At 40.1% G+C, this 18,692-nt stretch overlaps 2 protein-coding genes across 4 annotated transcripts in view; one reads left to right on the forward strand and one right to left on the reverse strand.

Annotated features, from left to right (window-relative positions):
- lrrc6 (leucine rich repeat containing 6) overlaps positions 1-18,692 on the forward strand; it is a 58,124-nt gene that overhangs the window by 13,217 nt on the left and 26,215 nt on the right. The window contains exons 1-6 of one of the 3 annotated variants that reach the window (XM_036131358.1): positions 9,189-9,305; positions 13,347-13,514; positions 15,594-15,671; positions 15,768-15,940; positions 16,102-16,301; positions 16,531-16,710. In XM_036131358.1, coding sequence (XP_035987251.1) covers positions 9,209-9,305; positions 13,347-13,514; positions 15,594-15,671; positions 15,768-15,940; positions 16,102-16,301; positions 16,531-16,710 — 896 coding nt within the window. In that variant the 5' untranslated portion in view covers positions 9,189-9,208. Of the gene's footprint in view, positions 1-9,188; positions 9,306-12,631; positions 12,747-13,346; positions 13,515-15,593; positions 15,672-15,767; positions 15,941-16,101; positions 16,302-16,530; positions 16,711-18,692 lie in introns of those variants that run through there. The other 2 variants (XM_021310656.2, XM_021310657.2) reach the window with 2 other exon arrangements.
- si:dkey-7l6.3 (zinc finger protein 467) lies at positions 5,665-11,094 on the reverse strand. The gene is made up of 4 exons (XM_012852630.3): positions 10,671-11,094; positions 9,110-9,204; positions 8,799-8,934; positions 5,665-6,572 (listed from the first exon to the last, which is right to left on the reverse strand). The coding sequence occupies exons 1-4, from the start codon at positions 10,951-10,953 to the stop codon at positions 5,872-5,874; spliced, it is 1,215 nt and encodes a 404-aa protein (XP_012708084.2). The 5' UTR covers positions 10,954-11,094; the 3' UTR covers positions 5,665-5,871.

Raw genomic sequence — 18,692 nt, forward strand, 5'->3', positions numbered from 1 at the left:
AGAGTCAGAGGTGCAGAGAGTCTCCGGCCTTGAATTTTCATGCCTTGGCATCAGTGGCGTCTCCGGCACGATACCTGACTTTCTGACTTTGATCATTTAAAATACAACAGATATGTTAGCATAAACCAGCGCACTAGAAATACCATTTTATATAAGTTAAATGTAATTTTTTTTTTTACATGAAATTACAAATAAAGGCCTACTCAGATTTTTCATTCATTGACCAGAAAAGATTCACAACAATCCTTCCATGAGCCAACAAAGACAACCAACACTAGATCGCACACTATCCAGCAGAACGTAAAAGTAACGAGTGAAATTCCAGTATTTTGATTTGATGATCAAGACATCAAATCTTGAGGTCGTAGTATTTGTGTATTCCTAGATGTCTATTGAGAGCGTGTTTGGTATGTGCACTGCGATTTCAGATGTTCTTTATTTAAACAAACAGTGGGCTAGCCCCACTATCAAGGAGCCTCAAGAGGGTTTAGCCTACTGAGCGTGTCAGTATTCTGGCAGAATTATGTATTGACACAAATGTTTATCACAGAGGTTTATTGGTAACGGCCTTTTTACAATATTACTCTATAAAGAACTATCCTGTCACACTGATAGGTTCCGGGAGAGACCATGGAAAAACCAGGGGGGAACTTTTGCACGTTTGTTTTAAGGGGTTTTTAGGTGTGGGTTTAAAAGATAAAATATTTATAAAAATAGGTGGGAATGTGTATATGTGTATTTGTATTATGTAAATATTGTATTTTATAGGTAAAATCAGCAGTACATTGTCTAGTGCAGAATGGTTTGGCCTTAATCAGCTGAGGCTATTTAAGGCAGTGATTGTGTCTGTAAACCAAGTTGGTTGTCGGTTGTAAGACTGAATGCTGCTACCAACAAATAAATGTATTACTGCTTCCAGATGCTGCTGCGTCGTCATCATTCCTGCTGAAACTCCAGCCTCAAAAGGCCACGAACCGACAGTCTCACAGAATCTTTTTTAACAAACGGCTGAAAAATAACCTACTGGAATACATAAAAGTAGGTTTTAACCCAACTTAGATCACCTCAAATTTAAACGATGTAGTCTTTTATCTGTTTTAAAACAAACTCGATATTTTTAAAATCTTGATATATTCCTTCCTGCTCTCTGTGAAGACGGGACGCTTTTCTCCTCTCCTTTCCCCGTATCTTCCCTGCTTGGTTCTATCAATCTTTTTCTGAACCTCTCTTTACATTTCCTTGAAACTATAAAATATGGATCTGGTCAGCTGGACTCTCAATGCAATTGATAAAATTTTCTCAAGGTGAATACTTGGCGAAGGAGCGCCCCCTGGTGCCCGATGGGAGAGGTGCAGATCGACACACGGTGGGAGGAGGATCGTGTCTGTCCATTTTGTCAGTCAAGGATGTTAAAAATTTTTCAAAATTGGATTTATGATAACAGGATTTCTGCTTTTTGAAGCTGGCAGGTATCTGGAGTATCAAGAAATTGTGAAAACGTCAGCAGCTGTTTTGGCTTATGTCAAGGCTGCCTGAACTATGTGAGGGATATGTCCGCTACCAGCACTCAGACTGAAATGCCGTGAAAGCAGAACTGCAGGCCAGCTGTGGTTCCTGAACTTGCTGGCAGGATGGGAACCACCTTGGAGAAAGCTGGAAGCAGGACTCTGGTAGAATGGCCATTTTGGCTGTTTCGGAATCACCATCGAGAAGAACCAGTGAGCTTTTAAGGCAGACAGAAAAACAAGAGTTTACCTGCCCAAAACAAATGCTGCCGTCAAAATTTAGCCTCCCCATCGGCGTCGAAAGGCAAACAACCTTAATTTCTCATGGATGTGACGTAAAGAAGACGCTCTGTGACCTGGAATGGAACGCTACTGAATGGCGTACCGCGAGCGAGCTATTTTTAGAAAGGTAACGTCACGATGACGTCACATCACGTGGTACGCAGTAGGGCAAGCTTGCATAGTCCGCCGCTGTTTTGCTGTAAAAGAGACGTGCGTTACCCTTGGTTTTACTCGTTAAAACGACTGCTTTTTCCAAATCTAAGACCATGGTTTTTAAACATTGTTGCTATGGAACGTGCAACAGCGACTCGAGGTACGCTGATCTGCCGCATATGAAGGATGTTTTCTTCAAGACTGCCAAGGAGAAGTGGGCTTGGTACACCGGGGCGGTCGGCCTACACAACAGTTCAACCCGGAAAAAGTTACCAAATTCAAGTACATATGTAGCAAGCATTTTGTTGGAGGAAAGGGCACAACCGAAGAACATCCTGACCCAATTCCAGCGACATCAAGTAGTGAACAGGTAAGAGTATTTTGGTGGCCGACATGTTAATATTGAAGCGTCTGCTACCATGATAGCATATAGGCTATCATGGTAGCAGGCGCTAACATGATAGCCTATATGCTATCATGTTAGCGCCTGCTACCATGATAGCATATAGGCTATCATGGCAGCAGGCGCTAACATGATACCCTGCTACCAGGATAGCTTACTCAAAAACATTTCAAATAAGACAAACATTAAACATATACCGATTCCTGGACGGTGATTACAAACAAAAAAACGGCCGATGACGCCATGATCGCCGCGCAGGAAAAAAAAAAACAAAGCTTACCGTTCGATCAACACGGCCAGTTTTCCGGTTTTTTTAAGCCCTCGACACTCAAGCCATCGTTTGAGCTGATGGTTGGTGTGTTCTTCGACAATGCGACCAGTAAACCGTGCGCCTGATCACGTCATCACTATCAGACTCTGGCTGCCAGAGTTTAAAGTCTAACACACACGATTACACTAAAACACACAGGCACACACAACACCTCTACTGTGCTTTTTACAACGGAGTATTAGGGCCACACATGAAGAGAAAAAATATTTTGCCATGACGAGATTAAACTTGACATGTTGACATTAAACTCAACATTTCAAGAATAAAGTTGAAATGTCATGTCGACATTAAACTCGACATTTCGACAATAAAGTTGAAATTAGTTCAAAGTAGTTTGGAGAGAGCCAATTGCTGCACGGATACCTGCACTGAATCCAGAATCAGACAGTTGGCTGACGATTCAACATGCCTTGTGTAGATGATTTGGTCAAATTGTACTTCAGAATCGGGTTTAGCAGTTGCAGCACGGCAAAGACTACCTTCACACTTAATTAAAATTAATACAATTAAAACGCAGAGACTGCAGCTGTGGAGCGCGGTTGCTCTCTTCTCCAAACTTTGGAATGTCTTGATTAAAGTCGACATGACATTTCAACTTTATTCTTGAAATGTTGAGTTTAATGTCGACATGTCGAGTTTAATCATCATGGCAAAAATATTTTTTCTCTTCATGTGTGGCCCTCATACTCCGTCGTAGCTTTCCCCCCCCCCTTACTCTGCTTGCCATTTTAGTTTAGAAAGGTCAGATCAGAGACCTCAAGCTGTAGCTTTATGAATAGGAGCAATTAACCTTAGGAATTTTAGTGATGAAGTTCATTCCTGGGAAACTTTATCCTGAATAGAAACAATTCTCCCATTTTAGCTGAGATTTAGAAAGGTCAGTTTAGAGACCTTACGATGTAGCTTTAAGGAATGCATAAATAGAAACAATTAAGCTTTAAATGTTAGTGATGAAGCTCATTCCAGTGAAACCTTTAAACAAAACATGTTCTATTTAGTAGCTTTGGAAAGGTTGGAAAAAATTACTTTAGATCAGAAACCCACAAGAAAATACTTAATTATTTCAATTAATAATAATAAATAATCTAAGACTTTCCATATGTTTTATGTATGAAAGAAGTCTAGTCAAGGATTTACTTTGCTTATTCCTTTGCTATTCTTTTGCTACTGAAAAGTGCTGTAGAAATAAACGTACCTGGCTTTGCCTGTTCCACAGCCCTAGCTGCAATCCTATTATTATAATGAAGGGGACATTTTGAATAAATTTAAACATGTGCATCTAGTTCCTGATTTGAAAAATCATTTCACTCTGCAGGGAAAAACAAGCGGTTTTATTGAATTCATCCACGCCGCAGGCTGCTGGAGGTAAATGTCTGAGCAGCGCAGCTTTACGACACAAACACTCAGAGTTCCTGCAGTCCTGAAGGTCAGAAGCTGATGTTGATCCTGCAAGGAGAAAACGCCGACAGTTTCTACCTGGTAACAGAAAATCCTCGCTTTTGATTGGCTGCCTTCTTGGAGAAGTCAGAAATCCAGTAACTTATAGATGAAGTCCCACTAACAGTAAAAAAAACAAAAAAAGACTCATTCTGAATTCAGTTTCTGTCATTTTAACTTAATTGTTTGGATTCAGAGACAGAAAAGAAAGTTTTCTCAAAGATTTCTCTTCAGAACCATGAATTATTTTATGTTCACTGCAAAAAAGGAACTAAAAGTAAGCATTTTTGTAAACAAGTGTATTTATCATTGATTTGTGCAGGTAAATAAGATTATTTGCCAACACAATAAGATTTTTGCACTTAAAATAGGAACAACTCGTCTCCATCGTCCTATTTTAAGAGCAGTTTATCTAAATATCTTATTCTAGGGCAGGGGCCTGCAACCTTTACAGTCTAAAGAGCCATTTTATCTACAGTCCCCTTGAATTAAACTCGTTTAGAGCCTGGCCTTTTGAAAAAAGACAAGTTATAATTTGTGATAAAGATCTACTGTAGGAAATATGTTGTCATTGTCAAACAAACGCCATTTTATGTCTATTTTGAGGTTTAAAAAAGAGGAGGGATGTTGATATTTGTGGATACTGATGTAAAAAAAAAAAAAAAATAGTTCCAACATAATGAAAAAATATTGATTTAAAATTAAATATTTCTGGGACTTTTAGCATCATTCTGTTGTGAAAATTAAAAGCAATTATTCCAAGAAAAAAAACTGCTAAAACCTGCATTTATTATCATTATTACATTTAAATACCATAATAAAAATATAATTTGTAGCCAAAAGTTATTAAGAGCCACTGTGGAAGGTCCAAAGAGCCACAGGTTGCAGACCCCTGTTCTAGGGGTAAAAAAAAATACTCATTCCATTGGCAAATAGCGTCATTTAGCTGCTCAAATCAAGAAGAAATAAACTTATTTCAAGCTGATTTTACTTGTTTCTAGTTCCCCTTTTGCAGTGTGAACTGATCCCGACTGGCCCCGGTTATTTCAGCACCACACATGCAAAAGTCCACCGGAAAGTCCTTCTGGGCAGATGTTGGAGAAAAAGAAACTAAAAAAGTAGGGCTGTGCATAAAAATCGATATAAAGATTAATATCGATATTTTTAAAAACGATTTAATATCGATATTCTGGCTTTCAATATCGATATACCTCCCAACCTCTAGGGGGCGTTATTACAGCGCAACCATTACAGTTCACAGCGAAGGAGAGCAAGGGAGACGAATTTGTGGAACGGCCGACAGGATTTTAGAAGCTCCTTTGTCCCTAAAATCAGATGTTTGGGCACATTTTTGGTTTCTGTGACACGTTAAATGCATTGAAGCAAATGCACTTTATTTTCCTGTTAATATTTCTGGGATCAATAAATAGAACATAAACATAATATTTGGCTGATTTTGGTGATTGAATCACTGAGCATTAATTCAAAGTAATAAATATCGATATTGGAATCAAAGCAAGCTGAGCTATGTATCGAGAATCGTATCGTATCGTGAGCTGTGTATCGAGAATCGTATCGAATCGGCTCATCCTAGATGATACCCAGCCCTATAAAAAAGGCAGTGAGAGGAAGTCTGGATGAGCTTAAACCACGGAAACGTCATGAAAAAAACCGATAAATAAAAGGCTTGGCCCCCCCCCCCTGCGCTCCGCCGCTCACAGTAACCCCGGTCTGTCCCCGCCCGGCTCCGCCCCTCACAGTCAGAGCGGACCCGCGTGGTGCTTCTGCTGGTGGATCCTCAGGTTCTGCTTGGCGGCGAAGCGTTTGCCGCAGTGCTCGCAGGGGAACGGCCGCTCGCCCGTGTGCACGCTCTGGTGGGTCTTCAGGTGGCCCGACTGCGTGAAGCGCTTCCCGCACTGGGCGCAGCTGTACGGCCGCTCGCCCGTGTGGACGCGCACGTGCGTCTCCAGGCTCCGCGACGACGTGAAGCACTTGCCGCAGTAGTTGCAGGCGAAGCGCTGGTCCCTGCAGAACCTGCCGAGCTCCAGCGGGTCCAGTCTGGATCCGCCGAGGGCCAGCAGCACGGAGCGGTGGGCGACCGGCACCATGCCGGGCAGGCCCTGGCCGCCCCAGGAGGAGCCCGGCTCCAGCTCCACGTCGCAGGGGAGCGACCCCATCAGGGCGGAGCCTCGTTTCGGGTCGGGCATCCCGGCCAGAGGCGCCGGACTCCCGCCGGTCCTCAGCAGGAACGTGTTCCTCATCTCCGCCGCCGACGGAGCGCCGCTGTCCGACTCCGAGGCGAAGTCCAGCTCCGCGGAGCTGCTCTCGGCGGCCCCCGAAGGGCCCGGAGACTCCTGGGCGCTGCAGGAGCTGTTCTGGTCCCAGGACCGGATGTCGGAGATCCTCATCCCGGACGGGCCGTCCTCGTGGAGGCCTGGTTCCGAAGGCGCCGCCTCCGTCCCTGGACACGGATCAGAGGGAAAAGCTTCAGAAAGAGAGACTAGGAGCGTTAAAAAGGAGTGAAAGCAGCATTTAGGGTTCCCAGCCTGCAGCGCAGAAAGAACAGGCAATGAAAACACGATTGTTTTTCATCTGTTTCTTCCTTTTTCTCGCATTATTATTATTATTCTCCGTTAAAACGCGTTGTGCGGCCCATGAGGACTTGTAACGAACCTTTTGAATCAGGTATCCAAGTACACACTGCAAAAAGAGAACTGGAAAATAAGTCAAATTTTCTTAAAATGAATGTATTTCCCCTAGATTTGAGTAGGTAAATAAGATTATCTGCCAATGGAATGAGTATTTTTACCCCTAAAATAAGATAAATAGACATCCTGAAGTAAGATGATGGAGATGAATTGTTCCTATTTTAAGTGGAAAAATCTTATTCCATTGGCAAATGGTCTTATTTACCTGCTCAAATCAAGGAAAAATACTTTAATTTCAAGAAGAATTTTCTTATTTTTAGTTCTATTTTTCCAGTACAGAACATGCACCTCTACTCAAACCCAGAAATTCAGACCCCTCAACAACTAGGGGGCGCTAAAACGAAGGACAATGCGTTTCGGCCTATAATGACCAAACTACTGGTCCCACACTCAAAAACTTCACATCACTTTGTTTATTGGATTCTGCATCATAAAGGGAATTAGCACACCTTCGTTTACTAGCTAGTTTTCGCGCTACATGGCTACAAAGGTTAAACCTTTCTTATATAACCGTGTAATGGACAAATAAAAAAAGTTATCGCGGCGGATTTTTTAATTTTTTCGAAAAATAATGCTAAAATAAGCGATTGTTAGCTAGCTAGCTCTAAATGTAATTGCTGATTATTCTAAAACCATAACAGATTTTAACATGTCCTTTATAACCCATAGTCCATATAAGATTTTGCACATGTGACTCGCGTTTGAGAATCATCCATCACTAGGGGGCGCTGTGATGTGAAATCTACTATGCAAGAATGGCTGATCGGATTTTTACAAAACCTTCTTCATCCCCTTCCGTTCATGGCCCTGAACTAAAGTATTAAAAGTGGTAATGATTGAAACAAGTGGGCGGGGCCTATTTCCAAAAGTGTGGAAAAAAAAAAAAACCTTGAAAGTAATTTCCCTCTGGGATTATTAAAGTATGTCTGATTCTGATTTAGTTCCTACGCTCCACTGATCTGGAACAAACTCCCAGAATACTGTAAAAGTGCTGAAAGTTCCTTTAAATCAAGATTAAAAACACATTTGTTTAGGATTACCTTTGACTGTTCTAGTTAAACTGTTTTACTGAAACATCATTAGTTCAACTTTGTAGTCCAACGGTTTTAAATATTTGCTTTTAGTTTTTATTTTCCCATGTTTTATTGTGTTTCTACATTTTATTCCAGCTTGCTTTTATTCTGTTTTATTTTCCTACATTTTAATCTTGTAAAGCACTTTGCATCGTCTCTGTACTGAAACGTAACCTGACTCTAGCCAGATGTATGTCGCTCCGCCTAGCTCCACTCACATCCATCTGGGACATCTCCCATAGAGAGTGATTTCTCCAACCAATTTTATTGTCCAGCCAATCAGGACGCAGGGCTGGAGTTTCATAGATGTGACGTAGTGGAGAAGCGACCGTGAGACTGTTTTGATAACAATGGCGGCTTGTTGAGGAAGCAAGCGTTAACATTGATGCTGCTATTTCTTCCGTGTTGTCCAATCTACCTAATATTGTTTCATTAAAAGAACATCAGAGAACGGCTCTGAAGGCTTTTGTTGGTGGAAACCATGTTTTCGTCCTTTTCCCGACCGGATTTGGCAAGTTTTGTTTTCCGGGGCGCTTTGCCGCCTGTCTCCCCCCCTCTTCCTGTCAGCTCACTGTCAATAAAACGCGTGGCACTAGAGCCGCAAACACATTATTATTATTATTATTATTATTATTATTATTTTCCTGCGTCGCTCTCACAGCGTCACGGGTTAGCTTCGGTGTGACTGGTTGAAATAGTACGTCGATAAAGATGACAGACAAGTGGCTTATCCAATCATATGCAAGGATTTTTGATAAGGCCCAGCCTTCAGTAAAGGCAATTCCTATGGCGGTGTCCCAGATGTATGTGAGTAAAGCTAGGCAGAGCGACATACAGCTGGCTTTTGTCAGGTTAACTGAACTGTGCTATATAAATAAATTTGCCTTGAAAACAGATTTTTCTTACCGTCCTCCTTCAGAAGCAGCTGCTCAGCTCTGAGGACATCTTTCTCCTCCTCCTCCTCCTCCTCCCTGTCCTCCTTGATCACAACAACGTCCTGATCCGTCCGGAACGGCTCCTCTACAGCCGCTGCTGAAGAAACCTGTCCGAGACGACATTGAAACCAAACACGGCGGCTTTATTCGGCCTGAAACCGGATTTTAGTTTATTAAAGTACAGAACCGGCGTTCACACAGTGAGTTCAGGTCCAACTAGAACCGCTGTCCAAAACCCAGGAGGTCCACAAGCCAGGCGGTGAGAGGAAGACGTCTTCTCACCTCGGCAGTCGGCTCCAACGCTGGAACTGATCCGTGTGCTCTGAAGTCGGAGGTCTTGGTGTCCTTAAAGGAGCGATCGGCTTCTGAAGCAAACTCTGGATGGAAGAAAACAGACGAATACGGTCAGGAGCAGCGCTGCTACCGTGGCAGCAGGATAAAACCTGTAGAAATACTCATCATGCTAGCAGAACGGACGGTAAGACGCTAAATTCTGTCTGCAGATTTGTCTTTCCAATGCAGAATAACCTTTAATCTAATAATCTTAGAGGTTTTCTGAGGTTTCTGAAGGACTTTCAGAGATTTTCCCTGGACTTGGATTGACCTAATCCCTTCATTATCAAGGGAACGATCACCAGTAGAGCACATTATTATGGTTTGTACCTAAATATCTGCCTGCGGTGTTGAGAATCCCATAATATTAATGTGATAATGAACAAAGAAAACAATAAAAACGTCTCTGAATGCCTCGGCAGCTGTTTGCCAACACAGCTTCAGGACACTGTGCTTGATGTCTGACGCTATGAAGAAGAAACGGCGTCCAACTACAGACTTTTATGCTTGCTCCCAACGATACAAACAATATTTCTGCTTTGGTATAAATAATGTATGGTTAAAATTTCTCTTTCAGCTGTTCCAGATCAGTTTCCAAGCAGAACACTGCAAAAACGGAACTAAAAATAAGTAAAATTGTCTCACAATGAGTGGATCTGTCCTTGATTTGAGCGGGTAAATAAGATTATCTCCCAATGGAATAAGATTTTAACACTTAAAATAGGAACAATTCCTCTCCATCATCTTTCAATTATCTTATTTTAGGGGTCAAAATACTCATTCTATTGGCAGATAATCTTATTTACCTGCTCAAATCTAGGACAAAAACACAAATTTTAAGAACATTTTACTTATTTTTAGGTCTGATTTTGCAGTGAACATGTGGATCTTTAGATCAAACTGTTTTGTCTCCTTCGACGTTGGCAGATTTAGTAGAAGCAGAACCATGGCCAGAATACATTTACACTAATTATTTAGCCGTCCATTTCATAATTGAATAGTACATTAAATTATTTAATGGCGCATTAAATAAATAAATGGTACATTTAATAATTTAATGGGACATTTCATGGTACATTTATTTATTTATTTATTCCATGGTACATTTATTTATTGTATTTTGTCCCAAAAGTATTTTGCTTACAACCCTTAAAAACAATATAGATAGACAGATAGGAATAATCTTAAAAACAGTACACTAGAGCACTAGATAGGTGTTTTAACATTAAAACAGGTGTAGTTTTCAGCTTCTTTAAGACGCCGAACTGAAAAGTGTCTAAAACAGAACCCATCCTGCTTATAAGTCCATAATTAGTTGGTTCCGAGAAGAGCCGAATCCGAATTTTCACGGATTTCTCATGGAGTTTGGCGTAAACCTGAAGATCCCGTAGGTTCTGACTCCCCAGCTAGTTTTTTCTCGCGAGACAGACATGATTAAAAAGTGAAATAAAGAAATATAAAATCCCGAGCCGGTGAGAGACCCTCAGCAGCTCGGTTCCACCGGACCCACCGGCTGTAGCGTCCTCCGGTCCCCCGCCAGCCTCCTCATTCTCCCCCGGCCCGCCGCAGTCCATCGCCGCGCCGTCCCTCCGGCGGCTGCCCCGGGCGATGATGGACTCGATGAGCTCCAGCTTCCTCCGCAGCGCCTCGTTCTCCTTGTGGCTGCGGGAGATCTCCAGCTGCAGGACGGCGTAGCCGTCGTCCACCAGCCCGCAGATCTCCGCCACCGCGGCGCGGGTCAGCGCCTCCATGATGGATGCCAGCTGCGCCTGGAAGCCCTTCAGACTGGTCATTCTGGCGGAAGCCTCCGAGGCGGAACGACGCCGTGAAGACTGCGGGGGTCAGATCCGACGACCGGGAGCGTTGTGCGGTCACCGAGCTGTTGCTGAAGCCGAACAGCGGCTCACCTGTCCGGGAAGAACGGCCGGATGCTGCGGCTGCTGTCGGACTTCTCTCCTCTGCGTGCCCTCCCCGGATTTTCAAAATAAAAGCCCAGGAGCTCGGTGGGATGCTGTGTTCAAGAACAATCTCGAAACACAGGCTTCCTTTGTGTTTGTTTTCATTTCTTACATGGTCGCTTAAACCTGATATATCAATTAAAATATGCAGTAGATAATATATTATTGAAGAATATCCAAGAATAGAGATTTTGTTGTGTCCTCACAAAACCTCTTCAAAAAGGAAACTTAAAATTTACTTTTTACTCCTACTGGAAGTATTAACTGAACATTTTATCACATTCTTAAATTGCCTACTCAGCAGTTAAACTATAATGTAGAGGTGTAATCTTTTTCTTTTCTTTTTTACAGTATTCTTACAGTATATCAACAATAGATACATTTAAATTGAAGTAAGACAAAATTTTCACTGTCTCCATCTAAATAGTTTTTCTGCTTTTACTTTCACCTGTGTATGTGAAAATTCAAGTTTAATACCTAAAAAAATATCCTCTAAAACAAGATCCTCTTATTAAACTCACGAATCTTGCCAAATTAATAATGAATTTAAGGAATAAATACATAACTTGATAATTAATTTAAATCAGACTATACAATGCTGCACTTTAACTGTAATAACTAATGTGCAATAACTACAGTGCAATTCTATTTAATGCACTGTGCAATAATACTGTTAAATAATCCAGTTTAATAAGTGACTTCAGCTGTTATCTCACTACCTCACTGTTGCTCTTTACCTGGTACCACTTAATGTACGTCACTCCATTTGTATATGAGTCACCTGAGTGTACATAAGGCATCCTAAATATCTGCTTTATTTCCCTTGTACTTTTATTTTATTTATTTATTTTTTGATACACTGTATATATGTAGACACAATGTATATACCTTACACCTTATGCACCTTTTTCCTCCTTTTTGGCACCTTCTTTTTTTTATTAAGCCGATGTGTGACAAGTGAATTTCTCCACCGTGAGAGCAATAAAGCCTATCTTGTCTTATTTTATCTTAAATTACAAAAAATGACAGTTAATAGTCAAACACATTTATATGCCATTAAGTTGTATTGCATTTCAAATGAACAATTGCTATAAGTCACATTAGTTTTACGAACCTTTACTTATAATCTTCATTATTCAAGAAAAACTATGGAGGATGCTCCTAACAAAAACAAAGTTTCATTATTAGACACTGACATGAGGATTTTATGTTGGAAAAAGGGTGCTGCAACACGGCATGTCAACTGCAACAATAAATAAATGTGAAAAAAATACACACATTATATACAATTAGGATAACAAACAGAGACCATTTTTAACAAAGACTGAAACAGAAGTTTGAATTTATATGTGATTTATTGATCAGTTATTGTATAAACATCTTATGATTTGGTTGCATTTAAATGTTTAGTAATATAGTTATCATTGCACTATTTCTTAATTTTATCTCTTAATTTTTTATTTCGGTGGTTTTAGACCTTCTCTGTGATAGTTTTAAATTCAGCAAAGAAAAAAAATGCTTTAGATTTATTTTGAAAAAACATAAATGTTCCCACAGACATTGAACGTGGCTTGAAGAAAGTCGGTTTCCACGGCAACGCGTTACAACGACCGAGACGATGGTTTACAGTAAGTTTAGGGGAAAAATACACAAAAATAAAATAAAAACCAACGAAAACATTAGCACTTTACTGCCAATTCATGTTTTACCTTGCCCTTTAAACCTAATTTATTTGTCTTTATATTAAGTATGTAGTTAATTTAGCTACTTTGTAACTTTATTGCTTTGAATTCATGCTAGTTAGCAAAGTTAGCTTAGCCGCTAATAACAGCTGTTTTTCCTCACACTTAGCTTTAAATGGGTAGAATGTTTGAAGAGAGTCTAAACAAAATATGTATTAAAGACAGGTTAATTGTACTTTAAAAAAGGCCAGTTATTTAATCAATGTGAGTAAAGCATTTATAAACTTGAGGATTAAAACATAATACTGTTAATTATATATTGTTTGTGATGTTTATGTAATGGTGATGGTACTGAAACAGCAATTTCCCTCTGGGATTATTAAAGTATATCTGATTCTAATGATTTAAAATAGTCTCATGGTGAATGAATTATTTGTGTTATAGTTTTAAAGGAAGCCTGACAGAACGTAAAACATGAACCGCGTACAGCAGGTTCATATAAAAACCCCAGAGCTCCACCTGAACTGTGTGCTTTCTCCCATCCAGTCACAGAGGAGCTGATCCGGCGACGGGCCGAGCACAACGACTGCGAGATCTTCACCCTGGAGGAAGTATCTATGCACCAGCAGGACATCGAGAGGATCGAGCACATCGACAGGTGGTGCCGGGAGCTGAGGATCCTCTACCTGCAGAACAACCTAATCCCCAGAATCGGTACCTCCCAGTTTATACATGACACTCATGGATGTCTGCTTATGAAACACACCGGCAGCCAGAAATTACCTCCACTCTCAACGGGATTTACACTGTATATAAACTGAAGACAGAGAACATCCTAATAGTTTTTCTGCTTTTACTTCCACCCGACGCAAAAAGCTGCGGATATGTGAGAGATAGTCTGATGTGTAGGTGAAAATTCAAGTTTAGTAAGTTTAAAAAAAAAAAAAACTCTTATCCTGTAAATTCTGGAGCAAATCTTGCCAAATTAATAATGAATTTAAGGAATAAAAACACAACTTGGTTAATTACAATAAATGACACTAAATAGTCAAACGCATTTATATGGCATTAAGTTGTATTGCATTGCAAATTAACATTTGCTACATGTGAAACATCACAACAGTTTTATGAACCTTTACTTATAATCTTCACTATTTAACAAAAACACAGTAAAAAGTAAAGGATGCACCTAACAAAAACAAAGTTTCATTATTAGACCCTGACACGATAAATTCATGTTGGAAAAAGGGTGTTGCAACACGGCGTGTCATTTGCAACAATAAATAAATGTCAAAAAAGTACATCCATTATTATTATTCTCTCAACAGGTATTATATTGTATTTATTTGGGGCGATAAATAATCTAATTGAACCATTCTTTTTCCAGGGTAGACAACTTATGCAACATAAAATGGGAATTATCTATATATCTATATAGATATAGATATAGTCTGGATTCACAAATTTTTATTTATTATAAGAATTTTCTCTAATCCACAAATGTTTAAAATCACACACACCTCACCAGCATGTGGCTTTGTGTCAGCATCAACTAGCTTCCAGGGTTGAGCTTGTGGATGAGAAGTATACTGTCAGTTTATGCTCTATGGAGAGAAAACAGACTCATTGTAATAATAAATCTGTAACCTGTGTAAACCTGTTTGTGTGTAGCTTTGGGTGCTTGCAAATGTCTGCTGAAACCCACACACAAATACAAAAAAAATTATGACTACAAAATAAATGTTCACACGTACGAACACAAATTACGCACACAAGTGTGTATATGTTAGCACAAATCGCCCTGATACACACGAAAAAAACTACCTCTGTGCAGAAATCACTTTACAACAGCATCAGACTCATTTCATGCTTCAGATCTGTGCGTACATGGTGCGTTTAAACGCTGTCGGTAAGCTGGGCCTTTTGAGTTTTCTTCAGAGACGAACGGTAATATGTTTTTCAGTGGAAAAAAGAATATCTCAGCATTTCTTATTTATAAGGTAGACCTATATTTACTTTGACATTCAGCTCAGGTGGAAAAATATACTTAAATAGCGGAGGCCACTAAGAAAAAATGCTTTCATGGGGATTATTAGTGTTTCACAGATTTTATTCTCTTCAAATCAAATTATTTATTTCTATTGAAACCCCTTAAATACCTCTCATTTTTTTAATATTTTATAAATATGTCAAAGTTAAATAATATGTGATAAAACCCAAATTTTTGTTTACAGTATTTAATGCAGGTGGCACAATATATTTTTAAAATATATTGATGTGCCTCTTTTAAAATTCAGCATATTGAGAAAAAAAAAACCTTCATGTTATGGAAAGACCCTTTTGATACAAGATAAAATTATCAATTAATCGTTAGTCGATCAATAAGATCAACCAATTTTAGATTAACTTAGTTGATAACCTGCAGGCCTAGAAGATAAAATGTACTAATAGATTAAAAAAATACTATTGAAGGTTTGTGAATATTTTGGATTAGACGGAATCCATAATTGTGTGCCGTTGATTTATAAAAATCATTGCAGATGAATGATCTATCATCATTCCTGTCTTTAAGATAAATGATTCAAAGCCCCGAATTAACGAGATTGATGTCGATGCTGAATGTATGCTGACCAGAACTGGATTCGTCTGAGAAAATATTGGCTAGGGCTGAAATATTCCAAATATTGCCGCAATTACAGAGCAATAAATAGGAATTTTATTCCTTCATAATTGAGTCCCTGAGGAGTTTTTATGTTTTCTTCTTTTCTAATTGAATTCTTGTTGCTGCCGTAGAGAATCTGGGCCGCCTGAAGAAGCTGGAGTATCTGAATCTGGCCTTAAACAACATTGAAGTGATTGAAAATCTTGAAGGTTGGTGCTGAGGATCGCATTGGTTTTGTGTTTTAGGGTTTTACTTAGAGACGAATGTCTTCCCAGTCTCAAACCGCGTTTGCTTTGTGTCTTCAGGCTGCGAGAGCCTCCAGAAGCTGGATCTGACGGTGAACTTCGTGGGGCTCCTGAGCAGCGTGGACTCCCTGAAACACAACGTCCACCTGAGAGAGCTCTTCCTGGTGGGGAACCCCTGCACCGAGTTCCAGGGCTACAGGCAGTACGTTGTGGCCGCGCTGCCTCAATTAAAGGTCTCCTCACCGGTCGTCGCTGTCCGTAAAAACTCAAGCAGCTTTCAGGACAGATGTTTTGATTTGTAGGAAATGCCGAGAGCCTAAATGAACCTGTTAGCTCCCAGGAGTGTTATCCTCGGTTCCTGGTGTGAGAACGTCCTTTGGGTCTGTGTCACCAGTGGCTGGATGGGACGGAGATCAGCCGGTCGGAGCGGATCGGAGCCTCGCAGGGCCTGGAGCAGGTGAGGAGGCGAGTGAGGGAGCAGGAGACCGAGTACCTGAGGAGGAGAGAGGAGCAGAGAGAGGAGGACGCGCAAAGAAAGAAAGAGAAGAAGCCGGGTTGTGACGGCCGCTGGTACACCGACATCAACAACACGGAGTGAGTTCAGATCACAGGACCCACAGCTGGTTTCTTTCACTGATCTGATCACCTGAAGTTCTTCTAATCAGAAGAACGAAGCTTGTTCCTGTCGCACCTTAACGACGTCCCTGATATTATATTTAAAGGCAGGACCCAGGCATCCGCTGTGTGCCTGCTGAAACTGAAAGTCACAACTAGGCTGAATGTTCCCCTGATGGTTCTAAAATCTCTGAATGTTGCTCCACAGCTCACAAGACGACAAGGAGAACCAGGAGCTGCAGGAGAACCCGAGGAGCCCAGAAAGGGCGGCGCAGGAGGAAGAGGAGGAGGAGAGAGAGTTCTGGCACACGCCCTGCTCCTTCACCCCCGAGTCTCGTCTGGAGGCTCATCGCCACCTGGAGGAGAAGAAGAAGAAGGCAAACAAGAAGTAAGTGTTTCGTTGCTCACGGCCACTAATATGGTGCCAACACAAAAAGTACTCCACACACAAAGCTGAGGCTAACACACAAAACACACACAAAGGAAAAATGCTGCAAGTATGAATAACAACTTCAATGTAATAAAATCTGTAAACCAACGTCACGTAACGGACCAGGACTCCAGACCACTAGGGGGAGTCGACCCTCAACTAAAGCATATGGACACACAGACTTATGACTGACACATCAGAAATGCAAACTACTATAAATTAAAAAAAAAATAAAAAAAAAAAAAAAAAAATATATATATATATATATATATATATATATATATATATATATATTCTATAATCTTGTAAAACATTAAGTCTTTAAACAGAAATGCAAACTACTATAAATTAAATATATATATATATATATATATATATATATATATATATATATATATATTATATAATCTTGTAAAACATTAAGTCTTTAAACAGACATGAAGAAAATTGTACCTTGTATTTCTTCTATCCAAGTTTCCTTTTGTCATCCCGTTGTTCATGAAGGCCACTGGGGTCCAGTCCATATGACTTGGTTGTTGCTCGGCGCCCCCTAGTGGTCTGGAGCTAGTTTGCAGCTTTTATTAACTTGCAGTTGATTTTTGCCATTTGTTTGTTTTGTGTGCGGAGGACTTTTTGTGTTTGCAGCGTATTTATGTACTTGAAGTGCGTTTTCACTTCTCAGCCTCCGTGCACTAAAGTCTCTGCATTGCTGCAAACTCTTTGACTCCATTTGACTGTTTGTGTTTGTGTCAGATGTTTGATTTAACACAGACAACATGAGGGAGGCCTTGTCCCGTCTCGTAAATCTGACCTTGAGCTGCAAGTTTGCTTCAGAAAAAAAATTAACATGCACCTCAAATAAAATACTAGCAGATAATAATTACATTTTGTGAAGCAGTTTTACTTGAAATTCAGATGTGGTTTTGTTGACTGAGAAAATCCTCAATAATTCCCTGTTGTTCAGATTATTGTGGTTCTGACCTCAAACAGTAAATAACTAAAGCAGGGAGAAATAAAAGCTTCAGTAAAGAACATGTATCCAAACTTATACTGTATATGATATTTGTTATAAAACCGGCTGATAAATAGGTGCCAGTATCAGAATATTTGTGAAACAAACAGACTTATCATTTTGTTTCTTTGACTGCAGTTGAGGATCTCGACCACAAGGTGTCACTATAACACCTGAGTAGAAACACGTCACGTGAACAGGTGCAGAGATCTGCAGCCAGTAACCAGAGAGTGAACTCATGCGGGCCAGGCACTGAGCTATATAATACACTGGAGTGCTAATCACCGTCTGTTTGAACGAGTCGCTTTGAAGCCACCAGCCGCCATATTGGTACTCCCTATTTTCCTCCAGTAACTAGGGAATATGTGCGCTACAGCATCGAATAACGAGGATTTTCTCATGTTCGGGGGGGGGCTTAAAACTTTTAAAATGTCAAATGCCATATAGTTTTATGTTATGTTCTAAAACTATCAAGTACTGAGAAAGTCATGTGCTGAAATATTTAGCATTTTAGTCATTTAAATATATATGTTTAACATTTATAAATATATAAATAACAATATACAAAAACATATATTTACACATGTGTATACATATATATATATATACATATATACATGTGCTAATATTTATATAGACATATATATATATATTTAATATGAATAACATGTAAAATATTTCAGCACCTAATTTCCTAGTAGTTGATAGTGTTAGTACATCCACTGACTGTAGAATTACCTGTGAAACGTTTTCACTCAGCCAGAAAACTGCTTGTTGTTGCAACCAAATCCTGTGGGATTCTGTGAGAGTAGGGAGTAGCAAGATGGCGGCCAGTGACTTTTTAGGGCAAATCAGCACTCCAGTGTATAATATAGCTCAGTGGGGCCAGGAAGCAGAGATACGGAGCCATCAGTTCAGTTTCTACAGT

This window comes from Fundulus heteroclitus, unplaced genomic scaffold (assembly GCF_011125445.2).
Source record: "Fundulus heteroclitus isolate FHET01 unplaced genomic scaffold, MU-UCD_Fhet_4.1 scaffold_42, whole genome shotgun sequence".
Lineage (NCBI taxonomy): Eukaryota > Metazoa > Chordata > Actinopteri > Cyprinodontiformes > Fundulidae > Fundulus > Fundulus heteroclitus.

Coding starts and splice junctions, on each gene's coding strand:
- si:dkey-7l6.3 (XM_012852630.3), bottom strand. CDS start 10,953: ATGACCAGTCTGAAGGGCTTCCAGGCGCAGCTGGCATCCATCATGGAG. Junction 8,935..9,109: donor CGTTGGAGCCGACTGCCGAG/GTGAGAAGACGT, acceptor CGTCTCGGACAG/GTTTCTTCAGCAGCGGCTGT. Junction 6,573..8,798: donor GCTGCTTCTGAAGGAGGACG/GTAAGAAAAATC, acceptor ATCCGTGTCCAG/GGACGGAGGCGGCGCCTTCG.